General features: G+C 40.2%; 1 protein-coding gene across 7 annotated transcripts in view; it reads right to left on the bottom strand.

Annotated features, from left to right (window-relative positions):
* CLSTN2 (calsyntenin 2) overlaps positions 1–16767 on the bottom strand; it is a 324249-nt gene that overhangs the window by 76314 nt on the left and 231168 nt on the right. For all 7 annotated transcript variants that reach the window (XM_068201285.1, XM_068201287.1, XM_068201292.1 and 4 more), the window contains exons 3-4: positions 8720–8915; positions 6910–7118 (exon numbers count right to left, since the gene is read on the bottom strand). In XM_068201285.1, coding sequence (XP_068057386.1) covers positions 6910–7118; positions 8720–8915 — 405 coding nt within the window. The remainder of the gene's footprint in view (positions 1–6909; positions 7119–8719; positions 8916–16767) is intronic.

Genomic DNA, 16767 nt, shown 5'->3' on the forward strand with positions numbered 1-16767 from the left:
AGACAGGAGAAAGCAGACAAATGCAGCTTCTTAAAGTAAGTCTTTCAGTAAAGCTCCATTAATTTGACAAGTGAAGACTTTTAACAGGTGTCTCTTTGCTTCACACCCCTTATCTTGTCAGAGCCCACCACTTTGCCTCTTACTACTACTACATTAAAGCCAACTTTAGGAGTTCATTGACATGGATGCAAAACTTTCCAGGTCAGGCCTGAAGAAAGCCTGCTGTTTGCATTTACAGGTTTACAGGTTCAAAACCTGTAGTTTAAATAGACCCTTGCATCTGCAGTTGTAAGTCAGGCCCAATACCCCATTTACTGCTGAGTCTGAGTCTCTCCTGCTCCCTTGGTGAGCAGGACACACAGGAGGAGTAGCCCTTCTCATATTTTAATGTCCTGAAAGGAGAAATGGAATGAGCTGCTAAAGGCTGATTTGGACACAGGGCAGTGTCCTGCAGACTCTGGGCCAGGCATTTTTAGGCCTGCCATGGGCACAGGTCTTTCCTCCCCACAAGAACTGCAACAACCACATCAACTACTTCATTGGTTTTGAGTTAGTGATTGACACAGCAATCTAATCACCCATTTTACTATCTTGAGGTGCCTGATTAGTGGCTGCCTGAGAGGATTTAATGAAAAACTGCCACTGTATATACTTAATTACTGACTTTATATCTGCTCGGTTCTTCTGTCCTTTCTGCATTAAATTATTTCATACATGAATCTTTATATTTCCCTGTTTGGTTCTTCTTGGCATTATTTTAGTCTGTGATCAGCAAAGATAATTTTCAAGAAATCAAAACCGTCAAAAATTTTCATTAGCAGATTGCAAAAATTTGTGTGGCACATTAACTGTCCTACAGGATTTATGAATCATTACAACATATTTACATTTCATTAAATCTATCTTCCAAGATCTGCATTTCATTCTGGCCATTTCAGATTTGGACTACAAAGATTCTGACTCTTAGGTGTTATTCTGGAAAATCATTTGGATGACTTGCAGATGTTACCCAATAGTTTATTGATTTCCTATTTTTTTTTCTCTTACCTCTGATGCTTTATGATTCTTTGGGTTTTTATAATTTAATCAATACAATTAAAAAGAAGACACAAGAAGTACTATAAACACAGACTAACTAAAGTTTTAGAGATGATAGTCTGAAAGCTTCTGTTTACATCTCACCCTTAGACAAAAAAAGTAATTAATAACATTAAAAAGAAAATTTTAATGGAGAAGTAAGTACATTTCTGCACAATTCAAAATTAGGCCATACATTTTTTATTCAGTCTTCCTAAATATCTGCCTTTTCCTAGAAATACCCAGAGCTATAACCAATTTTCAAACAACAAAAAGCAGATTGGTGACTAGAGGAATATAAAAAGCCCTTCCTGAGGACAAAGACATTTACACCTCTGTTTTTTCAAGGTTAGTTTTAGGGATATAGACATCCCTCTTTTATGGCTCTTCCACCTTACTTTGGAGCAGACACGAGAATGGGGAAAGACTTGACTGATTTAGTATGGCAATTCCCTCCTAAATTCCACAGTTATTAAATCAATTGATCTTCTTGTCAAAAAGGTTCATTTTTAAATGGTAAAGGAAAGAATCTGACATTTAATAAATATATAAATATCAAATGCAGATGCTTAGCTATAAAGTTTGGCTTTACTTTTCTGGCAATATGAAGTGTGCACAGCTCTGAACGCTGTAAAGGGGATCTTGTGAGGTCCTGTCCTGTCTAGGATTTGTAACCTGATAAAACCTGTATGGACTGGACAGGTTCCTGTCTCATCTTCACATTGAACAGTCTGAACATGCATTTGTGAAGTGCTCCCCAGAGCTGGGTGGCAAATAAGAATCATCCCCATTTTTGAGGTGAGACTAGGTCAGAGATGTAACAGAATTTGTATTTATACCCAAGTTCCCAGATCATTTGACCATAATCCCTGACAAATAAAGCACAAGATATATGAATAAAAATGGGTTTTGCTGGCATTCTGACAGATCTGTGCATTGTGGTTTAATTTTTCTGTCACCTGAAAAAAGCCTACACAATATTGCTACAGTAACTGACTTGATTTGGATTCTCTGCTAGGGATAAAATGAGATTAATCTGCAATACTACTTTAAAATATATTACGCCTTATACCTTTAATCACAGTTCTTTGCACAGCAAAGCACAGATTTGTCCTCTGCCTCAGAGTTCATTGCCCTCCAAGTTGGGCTCATCATATACAAGACTGAATTTTATTAGTGCTATAGTTTCAGAACACAAAGTAATTTTATCCACAAGGAAATCACATACCAAGGGCCAGAGTTCCCAAATGTAACTGGGAAGCTTTATATTACCTCCCCAAAGTGCCTAAGCTACAAGGACCTGTAGGAAATACCCCCAAGCTGATGTTGCTTCCTGTGCCCACTCACTCCTGCCTCTCATGGAGAGGGGATAAGGCAGCCTGTGCACCAACATAGCCGGCAGGGCTCTCTCTGCCTCTCTGCAAACCTTCCCCAATGTATAATACAAAATTTCAAGGCCAACAAAATGCTCCATGCATAGATCTAGGGACAAGAAGTAAGTTTTACCTATCAAGACACTGACCTGCCAAAAGGAAAAGAGCTGATCGTATAGCTTCACCTTTTTGCAGACCTACGTTTACGGTTAGCTTCATATGTTGGTCATGAAAAACGTCCACCATCTGGGGCAGACAGTGGCTTGTTTTCCTCACAATTCACCCCCACCTCCATCTTTTGGGGCCCTCTGCAATATTTAGATTTGATTTTAAGGTATTTGCTTAACCTCTTTCTGAGCAATGAAGCTCAACATGTAGGCGACTGAAAAGCTTAAAAAAATAATAACCTGCAGAAGACACAAGTATTGGAGTTGCCAATATCGAGAACGGGAAGTGCCCTGGCTAATCTGGCCCCTGCTCCTGAACCAAATAGAGGGACAAGGTTCCCAGGTGTTCCCGGGGATGTGGGCAGGGCCTTCCTAGTTCCCTTGGCAACACTGGAATGGCTGCTGGCTCTAGCTGAGTACCATACTGAAATGTTAATTAGTTAATTGCTCTGTTTGTTTTCTCTAAACTACCTGGAGATAACCTGCCTCCCCCCACCACACTGGCATTCTGAGACTAAAATGCAAAAAAAAAAACCAAAACAAAAACCCTTGGGATCATGGGAGTATTTTTAGGGGATAAAGACACCCCAAAATAAAGAACTAAACACAGTAGAGGGGGATAGACAAATGCCCTAGCTGAGGAAGAGGGAAACACATCCCCTGATTGACTTTTGCTTGTCACCATCACCTAAAAAAGACCAGACTAGAGTAGGCTGTGCAAGGTGAAGATGGAAAAAGAGAGCCCTGGTGATGTCACCAGGGAAGGAGCGGGGACAGCTGCTATTCTGGACTTCAGTGACAGACCCTGCACACCTCCTTCCTTTCAGCCACCTGGGAAAGCTACAACAGCGGGGGCAAGCTCCATATCGGGCCCCCTGCCCAGCTGATCTTTTTAATTAAGAGCTGAACATTAATAAAGGCATTAGACCTGTTCATTTCAGACGCCACTGTGGTGTTTCACCCCAGAGACACCTTTGGCTTGCTGGATGTCGCAGCTGGGGCATGGAGACAAGCCCAGACATGCTGGAGCGCAGGTGGCGGCGGGATGGAGCTTCCTCTAGCAGAGGCTCCGCTCCTCAGGTTTTCCCACTGTCGGAGAATCATTTAAGGCGATAGTGAAGGAAAGGAGTCGGTTCTGATGGAGGGTTTAATCCAGAGCTTTTATTCTGGCCCGCAGGCTCTGAATCCTCTCACTGCTCCATCAGAACTCTGGGACCACATGGTTCCCCTCTCTTTTACCTGGGGAAGAGAGGAGGGAAGGGATAGGGAGCCACCAACCAGGTATGGGAGAGGAGGTCTCAAGGGACAAAGGACACCTGGATGGCTCAATGCCCCCTGGGGGTGGAGGGCATCTTTTGAATCTGCCAATCACTTCTGGAATTCCAGGAGTGACAGGCAGTGCTCAGCAGGGGTCAGGGTGAGGAAAGGAGGAGTGATTGACACACCTGGGAGGAAATCTTCAGGGGGAGTGTGAAAAACACTAATCACTTGGTTTTTATAAGTTTAAAAGTTTAATAATAATAAAATAGGTATAAAAATAGTAATACAAATAGAGTAATAAAAATTTAGAGTTAGGACAATTATAAGACAATAAAAAGTAAAGAATTACAGACGTCTGGATGCTCTCGGGCACTTAAGCCCGATAAGCATGTTTTGTGAACAAAGGAATAACCTTTAAAAACTATATACTGTTGCATATTCATACATACTTCATGGTTATGTATACATTCTATTTAAAATAAGAAACTCTCTCTGGAATATGTCAACTTTTTCTTCTAATCTCTATGGCGTCTTCGAGTTTGAGCAAGGCTTGAAGAAATTAGCTTATTATGATAAAAAAACTATAAATTTCTCTTCTCTGGAAGATTTAGGTGTTTTGGGATTGTTTTCTCAAAGTGAGTATCTCATTATTTTAAAAAAAACTTCACATATATAGTTTCTCTCTTAACTAAAAAACTACATTTACTATACTATCAAAATGTTAATACAGCACTTCTAAAAATATAACTTAATACATATAAGTATTTAATTTAATATTTGTGAAAAGCCAATCATAAAATATGCATTTTTCACAGGGAGGAACTGGGGTTCAGGGGTAAACCATGAAATCACACCGCAACACACAAGAACCTAGATTTGTATTTCACAATGGCTAAAAATACTCCTGTTAACAAAATCCTAATTAGCACAGTATTACCAGACAGTCCCAGTCATCACCTACATCTATTTTAACCACCCTCTACCGGGAACAAAAATGGACATGTTTCCAAAGAATTTGCACCAGAGAAAGTTTCTATCAGCTGCCATAGAGAGACATTCTCAGCAGTGAAATGTGTTGGAACTAAGCAACAAATTTTTGTCACAAAATAAAAGTATAGTCATCTATTCTAACTTTGTCTCTAATCCCAGTGGGTTTAAGCAATTACCATTATCTTTAAAAATTGCAAATTAGACTGCAATTACTATTGGTTGTGGTAGTATTGTTCTTTTAGTGAACAAATAGATCAAAAATATTAATTGAACTCGTGACCAAGAAACTGCAAGTATTACAACCTTATACCAATTATTCACTGCAGGCTTTAAAGTCACATTTAAATCAATGATTTTCTCATTGCCTTTGCTGAAAAGCAGGTCCCAGGCACATGAGGACAAAGATGTAACCAAGGACTCCTGACATTTCCTATGCTTTTGATCATATCTCTGACTGTAAAAAGACATGAGTACTCCTGAGGCAGCTGCTTTGTGTGACAGGAGGTTTATACTTGAAAAGGCACAAGTAGTAGAAATGACTGCTCTGTATCACACCAATTGCGGGGTATTCTGTCCCTTATATCTGCCACAAACCCCACAGGAAATTACGAGACAACGTGTCACTTCTCTAAATACCCACCCTTCACACAGGCAAGTCAAGTAGAGCCTTGGAAAAAAATGGATCCAGAGACACAGAGAACTTTCTTTTGTGACAGCATGGGAAATCTCACAGTTAGGAAAAAATCCATGGAGAGGAAAATCTTCTAGGAAATTGCTTCCAAATATGTCCTGTAAAAAAATCCTTTGTGCAGTTCTCTGGATTCTCAAGAATCCTTAGGGTTACTGTGCCAGCTGCCCTCATTTACTCAAACACAAACATATTCCTCATGATTGCACTTCCCATACCATACACTTGCTTCCCAGTGTGTGATAATGAGATGGATTTTTCCCCAAAGTCATTAAAATTTATTGATGTAGCAGGTTATTGTCTTCTGATGCTCATCTGTGCATTGTGCAAGAACTGAACAAATACAGATGAATAATTTTTGAACACGGTAAAGAGTTTTTATAAAACATCCCAACGTGAAAATGACTGCTCAGAGAAAACAGTAGCTCCATGCATGCTTTCAATTTACAATTTGGCCAAAAATCAGACTTGATTTCCAAACTGTACTCTCCTCCTACAAACATGGATTAAATGCTTCTGCTAGGAGAGATAAATCAGAGCATTGCTGGGTATGCACACAGGGTATTTCTTCAGGGGAAACTATTTTGTATCATCTGAAGCAAGCAGAGAATGGAAGGAAGGGCCTTCCACATGTTTTTTGTGCAGCTCAGTCACCATTCTCAAACTCAGTTCCATGTTCTTTGCTGATCCAGGAAGCTGACATACAAGGCCACCAAGATCAAAAACTGCTGCATATGGAAAACTTAATATGGTTTAATATTTTCACTAAAATACAAAATAGATACCTCAGAAAAACAACTAAAACAAACCAACAAAAACTTAAGAAATGGTACTTATTCTCCAAAGTACATTTTCTTCCATGCTGCAGAGTAATGGATCCACTTCAGGAAGCACCCCAAATGGGCAGGTCTGTGGATCCGTGAACCTAAAAGCTTTTACAATCAATAAACATATGCAGAATATTGCCATATTCGGGTTCTGCTTCAGGAAGCTCAGGGGAATGGGACTAGCTGTAATCCAGTAAATAAACCCTGCACTGGGGAGTACATGCTGCCTTGGGGAATGCCATCACTTGGATGGGAAACAGGATTTGAGACATTCAGGAGAATGAAACGAGTGACCAAGAATCATGTTGCTCACCCAAATCTGGTGGTTTAATTTCTACAGGAGATTACTGCATCACTTTCTGCCCCAGTGTTACACAAAAGGGATGGAATTGCTCAGTGTGAGGATTCCTCCATTCTCAGAGATGAGAACAGGATTTCTCTCTGGAGTTCCCTCTCCAGCCAGGTGATCAGCTCATGCCCCCAAGCACTGCCAGCCCTGCAGACAGCCCTGCTGTGGCAGCACTCACCGTTCCTGTCGATGGCAAAGGGAACATCTGTGGTGACAATCTCGTAGTTGCAGATCTGGCTGTACTGGGGGGAGCAATCCTCGTCTGTGGCTTCCACCTGCAGAATGCTGTCGTAGATCTTCCCCTCTGTCACTGAGGCCTTGTACATGCTCTCCTTGAAGGCTGGGGAGAACTCATTGACATCCTTTACCTGGATATGGACTACTGCCCTAAAACAGGCACAGAAAATATCAAAGAGAAAAATTAATTTATTGTGACACCTCACTAAAAGTTATTTTCAAAACACTTGAAAAGACTAACAAAACATATCTAGAAAACTATGTAAGCCCCTATTAAAATGAGATAATTGAATTTTTATGTTTCATTTGCTCAATTTAGTATCTTAATGTGGCACTAGGTAAAGTCCATTGCTGTGGCTTGTAGGGAGAGAGTTTCAACGTGTTCCCTATTAAAATCTGCCCCAAAAATGAACCCCAGCAGAAAGCCAGTGGTATCAATTACATGGTAAAATAAGCAAAGAGAAAAAAATCACAGTAGTCTTCCATATCCACTACCTAAAAATGGTCAGTTTACAAGCATTCCTCTATACTAAGTAAGGCTCTCACCTTCTGCTGATGATAATTATCTAATCCTTCAAGTAGTTACAACACTGCACATGTAGCCCACCAAGGCCTGTGATATTTAGTGAGTAAACCCTAAAGGCCTTGCTTTGGAACGCTTTGCTTTCTGGTTTGATAGGCAGGGTGACAGAGGGACACAAAAGGGATGTTCTGGAGCAATGGCAGAGCTGCAATAAAGGCTGGGACCCCAGGCAGCGTGGCTGAGCGTGTGCTACTAGACAAAGTCTGGTGGCAGTGGGCCAGACTTCATTTAGTCAAGATTAGACCAAAATTTTCCACAACTGGATTTCTACCAGATTGTTACTGACATGAGAGAGGGAAACATAATAAAATTTGATATTGTGAAGCAAAACCTGTTTCTGTGATTTGATGGTTATCTGCTATTACAGGCTTCCTCTTAACTCTGAATTCTTTTTAAATATCCTGAAAACTTCAGCATGCATTACAGACCTAATTAAATTTTTAATTGTCATATGTCCTGGATGAGCAAAAGGAGGAATGATTACTATAAATCATTTATTATAATGGCTCTCAGAAAATGAACTATTTGTACAGCACTTACACATCTATGTGAGTTAAATTCATCTTTAATGACAAATGGTCTGGAGCTTAGTTTCATTAATTCAAAGGGAAAAAAAGGCACTGTGCCACCTAAGCTTATTCAGGGAATTGGCTCCACAGTAAAAAGTACCTCCTACTGACCTTCAATACACTCCTCTTCCGAGGACTTCACTTTCTCTGCGACTTGGTGGACAAAAGCTGAGGTCAGACACTGTTCAAATGTGACACTGCTCAGCTTATGACATAGATATACTAAAAAAGGGGGATGATTCCTCTTTTCTTACCATTTGAAATGAGATGAAGAGAGAGAAAACCTATTTAAAAATTGTAAATATCAATTGAAAGCCAGTTTCCATGACCTGGATGTATTCAACATGAAAACACGAATGGAAAATATAAACCAAAACTGAGATGCATTTATCCACTTGAATGGGGATCCTGTCCAAAGCTTCAGCTGAAGCAAACAAAAAGGAATATATTTTCTAATAGGAAAAAGGAATGAAAAAATGGGTGGAATATTGCAACTATGATTTATCTTTGTTTTAGTTGCTTTCTACCTGAAATAATATAGACTGTGGAGCAAATGTATGCCAAAGCAAAAAAAAAAATTTCTTCTCATTTTCACTCACTTGTGAGATTTCTTCCAGTTTGTTCCACCTGGTCCTGATCCACAGTCATAGGCCTGGATGATGAATGTGTATTCCTTCTGCAGCTCACAGTCAATGGGACTCTTTGCTCGAAGCTGACCTTCTCCAGATGTCTTGTTCAGCACAACGGCCTCAAAGGGCATTTCTTGCCCATGGATTTTAAAAGCACAAATTTCACCTGTGAGGAACAGCACAAAACAATCATAACTGGGGGGGGGGGTGGGTCTAAGTCTTATGCACTGGAGAGACACAAAGTTCATTTGTATTTCACCTGCTTTTCCAGAGGAGGGAAATACAGACTCAGGCACCAGGTCATTGTGTATCCAAAAGGGCCATTAAACAGGTGTTGTGCAGTGGGATGTGCTGAGTGCAGCTCCTCCCTCTTCCTCTGTCAGTACTAAATGGTTTCTGAAAGCCCCAGAGGCCATTCCATATGGTGCCAACAGCAATGGTGAGCTAAATTATATTTGAGCTAAATTAAGAGACTGTATTTATTTAAAGAAAATAGCAAAAAGAAAAATAGATAATAATTTAGAGGTTGTCCTTTTTTAACTGCTGTCACTCCTTGAGCCACTTGAGCTGCCAGGTGGTAGCAAATGTGCAGTTTAGTTTCCCAACAGTGGAAAAACTAATGGTGCAGAACATGGGCACATTCAAAATACATCCTGCTTTATTTACAGACATACATCATCTTTGGATCAGAAGCAGTTGAAGGCACACAGACAAGTGTCCCTTTTGGACATCTCAGTCACCCACCCACATTCTCACCCTCATACATTAGTGCCTTCTTGGCAGCAGTTCACTCTGCCTCCAAACTGTTTCCTAATATAATAGATCCATAGCATCTCTCAGAGGAATACTAGATAACAGAACAGATGATATAGCAAGGACTAAAAAAATTGATTTGGTCACAAAAGACAGCATAAAGGATCTTGTGAGAATATGAGACTGGAAAGAGAAAAAAAGACCCAATTTCTAGTGTTCCTTTTTTTATCCTTCATAATGATAGCAAGGATATGCACACGGAGTTAATTTTATTTTCTTTTTAGTTCAGTCTCTATATGCTGCTCCTATGCAAGATACTCCAGAATCCAACTTTAAAAATGAAATATTTATATAAAGATCAATATGACTTAAATATTTTCATGACACATTAAACACATGCTCTTTTATGAGCAAGTCAGTCTCAGGACATGCATTATAGATTCAAAGCCATCTCCCACTCACATAATCCTTTCCCATTTATTTCCAGTTTATAGTTGCAGCCTTTTTAAAATCTCTTTGCCAATCATATCTGAGCCAAGTGCCAAATTCTAAATTAACTCTGCATCTACGACCTCTAATTCAGGCCTGGTTCCTTTTTCTCTACTACAATATATTGTTTATTTTTGCAAAAGAGAACAGACAGTGACTTTATAAAAGTGCTGAAGTTCATCATTCCTATTATGTGGGAAAAATAAAAAATGGCAAGGCTGTGTGTGCAGGGAGGGTGGGGATTAGGTATGGAGGTATAAACACAGGATTTTTAGAATATTTCCTCAACTATCATCACACAGGTTTCCCTTTATGACGACAAGAGCTGAAGCTTTGCTCAGCTACATCACTGACATTTAGGCAGACGAATCCCACACTTAATAATTGCAATCAATCCCGTGAATACCTTTAGAGGATCACCACACAGTTTTGGTAATTATGAGGCACTGAAAACATACATTAAGCCCTGCTTAGACATTTTCCTGCTGCCCCCTCTCCCTCCAGGGGTGTGAAAGGGCTGTGGAGTTTCCCAGGACAAAGCTGTGCTCTTTTCCAAGCTCTCCGCTGTTCACCCTCAGTGAGCCCAAATATTTGGGCTACAGAAGAAGCAATGGACTTTACCCTGAGAATCAGATTTCCAACAGGACTAACATCTTGCACATCCATCAAAGCAGGCTGCACAGTGATAATGAAATGTGCACAGGGGTCAAAGCACGAGATGAAGAGAAGGCCGAAGGGAAGCAGCCTGTTCAGCTTTGATCACAGGCGCTGATCACTGAGTTTGTATCCCACTGCTGTCACACACAACCTTTGAAAAAAATGATCTGCATTTCCTTGTAACTTCAAAACAAAACATCCATCTAAAATGATATTGTGGATTTCAGTTTTATTTTAATTGAAAACAAAATAAACCAGTGCAAACATGGGAAATCTAATGGCAAATACTGTTTGTTGTGTTCTATAAACACTGGCCTTCATAGTTTCTTAATAAAGTTTTCCTCAGATGCACAATCCATCAACAGAAATCCTAACTTCAGTGCTTTGTGTTTATTATTTTATTGATCCACTGTTTGATTGCAGACAAGACAGCATTAGCAGACGTCCAAGCTACAGTTCTTAAAAAACAGAAATAGCTCCAGGCAGATAGAAGTTCTCTCAGCCCTAATCTAAATATTTATCATTTTTCCCTCTCCAAAGGCAGAGACCTAATGCAAAGCAATCACAGAAGCAGCACATGTTCCAATTAGTTCTCATCAAATATTTCAGAAGTCTCTATATCCCACTCTTATGAAAGATACTCCAGCTTTAAATATAACTCTAATTTTGCCTCCATATTCCCATTTGCCAAAGATAAAATAATGACAGCTGCCAGGATATGATGAGATATTTGTAAACACACTGCAAAAAAAACACATATACTTCCAGAATGTGGCTACAGAAACCTGCTTATTTGAAAATAACTGGAAGTGTTGTTAAAAATTAGTAAGATTTATTTCAAAAGAAGGGCTCTACTGCTGTTTCCAAAGAAATGAACTAACACTGTAAAAAATTTTAAATGTATAAGATCATGACTTTTTAAAAAGGTGTCTTAATGGCTGCATTGCAAATGGAAATGATAAGAGTTGGAAGAGCTGTAAAAAAGCAGAAAATTAAGTAAGGTCCACTGCCAGACACGCAGACATTGACAGATATATAGAAATACTCTTATTAAGCATTACAAACAGTGTCTTTAAAATGTAACAGATACTATTTCTCATTATTAAATAGAGCTACATGACTTTATTTCAACCCAGCTGAGCTAACCCCAGACTGTTGGAGATCACAGAGCTACAGAAGCTGAGCTGGGTAGCACTGCAGACCTTTTGGCCCTGGTACAGTGAAACCCAAGGGAGAGATAAACTCAAGGCAAGAACAGAAGTGAAGACATCATGTCTGGTCACTCTGACCCTCTGACACTGACTGCTCTGGAGAGGGGAGATGCAAAAGGGGCTTTATGGCAAAAGAGATAACAAAGGACATTACTAGCATAAGGAGAATAATTAGAAGATTGTGTTTCCAAAGGGGATTGGGACAAAGGGGTCAAAATGGAAAATTTTATATGAATATGGTGACCTATAAATACTGGTAAACTATGTAATAAATGGCTTTGCTTTGCTGGCACAAGCAGAGTCTGTGTCAGTCAATCCTCACACCAGACCCGCATGATGCCAATGGGAACTGTGCCAAGCTTATCTTACTTACTGGGGTCTTAGGTAAGTATGGGTTTGTAAATCACTAGAGGAAAAGGAGGCAGGGTTTCTCTCCTACTCAGACTCATCACTGAAGTTGCAGGACCTCTGCACCGCCTTCTTCCCTTCTCCTTTCCAAGGCTGAAATAATGAGAGTGCAAAGTGGGACACTGTTTTACTCCCAACAGACAACCCAGGAAAATTCTGTGCTTTGTTCTTAATTTCATTTGAATGGGTTTGCAAGCAGGTGGATATAGGATTTTCTGATCATAGAAATGGTAGTACGGAATTGCTAAAAAAAGGATAAGCTGGTGACACCATGTAAAGGTAGAAGCACATTCATTAAATCCAATAGCAATTGCCAAGGCAGAGGGAAAATTTCTCTTCTCCCAGGCCAGGAGGTACACTCTGAGGGCTTCCAGTTGCTTCCTATAAAACCTTCTGGTTACAGGGCTGAAGTCTGCTGAGAGTTTCACTTTAATACATGTTTTAACTAAACTCTGGACATGTTTTTTCTTCAAATCATTTAGACTATCAGTAGCCATAAGAACCTATTAATTTTGAAGTTCACATTCCTTTAAGTTTTAAAGCCTTGGTAGAACCATATGTTACTACTCCAGGGGTAATAAGGATATTATTTCCTCTGTAAAAATTATAATAGCCTGAAAAAAAGCTACTGATGGTTCATAATACTGAAACATAACCAACAAATTTATCCACTGTTTGGAAATTGATAAAGACAATGTTTCACATTCAGTCACATTTACATGCAAGATTTAGTGATTATAAGCCTTAATCAATAAAATTGTATTACAAATTACTGTCTTTTATATGAAACACCACATTCATGCTTCTTGCAGTAAAATAATAATCCCCAATGTTAGTCCTTTAATAACTACACGGCCTCATTCACTTGAAATAAATTTCAGAAGTTATTAAGAAACACTAAGGATTATCTGGCCTTTCACAGCTCCCTTTGCTACTTCCTCAGCCTTCACTACACCAAGAATACTGAAGGCTTCAGATGGAAAGCTGGGATCTCTGACATTCCATCATTGGCATCAATAGTTAAAAAAAGGCACCAGTTGCCTGTGAATCAGGAATCAGCAAATGCTATTTCACTGGGCTGGCTGAGGTTCAGCAAGGCCAAGCGCTGGGCCACCACGAGCCTGCAGTGCTCCAGGCTGGGGCACAGTGGCTGACAATGCCTGACAGAACAGGACCGGAGGGTGCTGCTCAACAGCGGCTGAACATGAGCCAGGCGTGCCCAGGTGGCCCAAAAGGCCAATGGCAGCTGGCCTGGACCAGTGTGGCCAGCAGGACCAGTGACTGTCCCCCTGTACTCAGCACTGGGGAGGCCACACACCAAATCCCGTGCCCCGTTCTGCGTCCCTCACTGCAAGAAAGACCCTGAGGGGCTGCAGTGAGTCTAGAGAGGGGAACAGAGCTGGGGAAGGCTTGGAGCATCAGGCTGGTGAGGAGCGGCTGAGGGAGCTGGAGCGGGGCTCAGCCTGCAGAAATGGAGGCTCAGGGGAGACCTCATTGCTCTCTGAGAGGAGGCTCTCGTGGGATGGGAGTCAGTCTCTTCAAGGTAACGACTGTGAGTAAATGGCCTCAAGTTGCACCACGGGAGGTTTAGATTGGATGTTAGGAAAAATGTTTCCACCAGAAGTGTGGGTCAGGCACTGGCACAGGGTGCCCAGGGCAGAAGTGGCATCACCATCCCTGGAGGGATTCAAAAGACATGCAAATGTGGCAGTCAGAGACACGGGTTAGTGGTGGGCTTGGAACTGCTGGGTTATTGCTGGACTCAGTAATTTCACAGGTCTTTCCAACCTCAGTGACAATTGCATGCTCAGGCAAACTTGTGATTCCATACGGGATGGAGATCACACTGCTGTGTTCAGGACTCCTCTGGATGTGTGACTACACACATGGATTTGTTCCCAAGATCATCTGTTAACTTCAACTATGTTTTAAAGAGATGAATTGTTTCCCTCAAGTGCTATGAAATGATACAGCTCCACAATACAGAGATGCTACAGAAAAAGCATAGGGGTGACAAAGAGGTCACATCTCACTAAACAGCAAAGAGAGCACAAAAGTGTTCTAAAAGCTCAACAAGAAAAAAAGCTTCACTTCTATCTTGTACCTTTTAGGTAGCAGTAAATCAAATGTGAAGCTCAACTCTCTGGGAAACCAGGCTTCATTAGTTTGTTGCTGACAAAATTACTCATTTACATTCATATCCTGTTCTAATTTTATTACTCTCTAGACTTTTATTACACTTCCATGTGTGTTTTTCTCCAACATGCAAATCAACACAGATAATCCTTTATTTAAAATTAAGGTGGCAGTTTTATACTTCTTGAGGTAAGCACAGATACCCTGGAAGATCCCAAAGTGCTTAAGAATCAAAGTCCCAGGATCACATGGCAAATCCACTCCCACCTTGAAGGAGACAAAACCCCTGTTCAGGACAAATGCATACCAAGTTTTGACGCAAAGAACAGACAGAAATGCCATGATCAAGGTGTCAGAGTGACCTCCACAGCTTTGCACATGAATGACAATAACACTGCTGTTTCCTTAGGTGTGTCCTTCAAGAACCTAATTCAGCTCCATGGATCCATCAAGTCCTAACAGAGGTATCTGACTGCCACCACTAAAGAAGAATCTCCAGACATTACATGCCACCAGTAGGCTTCCAAGAATTTTATATAACATGTGGATTTGCTTGCGGCATGACTTTCCTCTTGCTCTAACTAAAGTTTGTCAACAAAATTGAAGTACTCTCAGTATGAATCAAATTTGAATCTTTAAAGCTTTACATGCGGCTAGAAATCCAAACACAGGCATGCTGTTCTTGGAAAAATTATCAGCAAAGATTTCTCCTGGCACTTGGATGGCCACCTGCAAATAAGTACCTGCTGGGACACTGCTCAGTTTGCTGTTTGCTCAGAAATAAAGCACTGACCCACGACCTGCTGTCAATGTCAGATTTTCTAATAACTTTTTTAGGGGCTGCTGTTTCTCTGGTTTGTTTTTTTTTATAATCCAACCTTCCACAATAACAGCTGTATACAAGTTTCTCTGCTGGAATCCTGCAAACACCTCCTGCAGGGCAGAGCTGGTGACCTTTTGAGTGTCTCCATGCCACTGGGAAGGTTTACAGCTTTGACAAGTTTTTCTATCACAGGCTGTTGCTACTGTTTAAAAAATTACTGAATGCAAAAGGTTATGTTTTGAAGGAAGAAAGGGCAATTGTTTGGGAAAATGAGGCAAAATAATAATTAGAGATGTAAAATATCTCTAAGGATATAGGGAAAAAAAAAGGTAGTAACTACTGTATATGCTTTTCCAGCTCATTTAAGTCAATGCTATTAAACTCACAGTGCAATACTAAATTCCAGGAAGCAATACTGAAATCATGAATAGAGGGAGGTATTCATGCCTTAATACCAAAAAATTATTATTTCCTCATATTTAATTTTATGAGCAACCCACTCTGCAAAGAAAGAGCATAAATCCACTGCTACACTCCCTGTTCCATGGATTTGAAACTGGAAGAGGGGGAAACTGCAACTGCACTTCAAGTAATTCATTGCTGCAATAAGCTCACACCAAATGAACCAGACTTCATCCTTCTGCTGAAGCAGGGACCAGTTGCTCGGGATAAAAAGATAGTTCTGTGAGCAGCATAAAAGCAGCAGTGATATCTGGGTTTCCTCCTGGCTCCACAATAAATTTCCCTACTCCATAATTTTGTTTACATAAATGTTGCTTTAAAAGTGTGATTTTTCTGGAAAAACTGTGATTTTAGTGAGATATCTGACCGCATTGCTCTGTTGGAATCCCCCACTGGTGAGATGCACAACACATCCCACTCAGGTCTGCACTCCAGCTCAAATGATGGAGACCTGATAGATGTTTAATTGAAAACTGCAATAAACATTGAGGTGGATTAGAAAAATAAGTAACAAGGAGATAGATGTTTATGCACATAAAGATGTGCTTAATTAATTACTGACTGTACCTTTTGCAAACACCCTCGATTCTAAAAGCATAGAAATATCAAATATTGTCTTTCCTTCCTCCTATCAAGCAAACCTTTACCAAATTAACACTCTATTGCAAATAATTTGAAATACTTCTTAATCTTTTATTCTCTCCAAAATCTGCCAGAATCAAGAGAATCAAAAAAGGAAGAAAGTATGATTTTAAGAACAGTAACAAAAAAGTACAGTTTTCTAATCCATGTGTGGAGCTCCATGCCCACTGCATTAATGCAAGGCTTTGTCAGCCTCAAGTTTCATGTTTGGAAGTATCCTGTGGATTCAGGAGTGCATCCAGTGCCACACAGTCACTCACTCAGCACACAGAAGCTACTGTCCCATTTAGTTACAGTGCTGTAGGGCACAGCACGGTGTCTCTAACAGTTACATGAGCATCGTTGAGAAATATTTGCCTTGGCATTTTTTACAATACCACATAATAATAAACAATTTGAAAAACTAATCCTGCAACCGTGTAGTTAAGCACATGCAA

This window comes from Anomalospiza imberbis, chromosome 10, assembly GCF_031753505.1.
Source record: "Anomalospiza imberbis isolate Cuckoo-Finch-1a 21T00152 chromosome 10, ASM3175350v1, whole genome shotgun sequence".
In the NCBI taxonomy this organism is placed as follows: Eukaryota; Metazoa; Chordata; class Aves; order Passeriformes; family Viduidae; genus Anomalospiza; species Anomalospiza imberbis.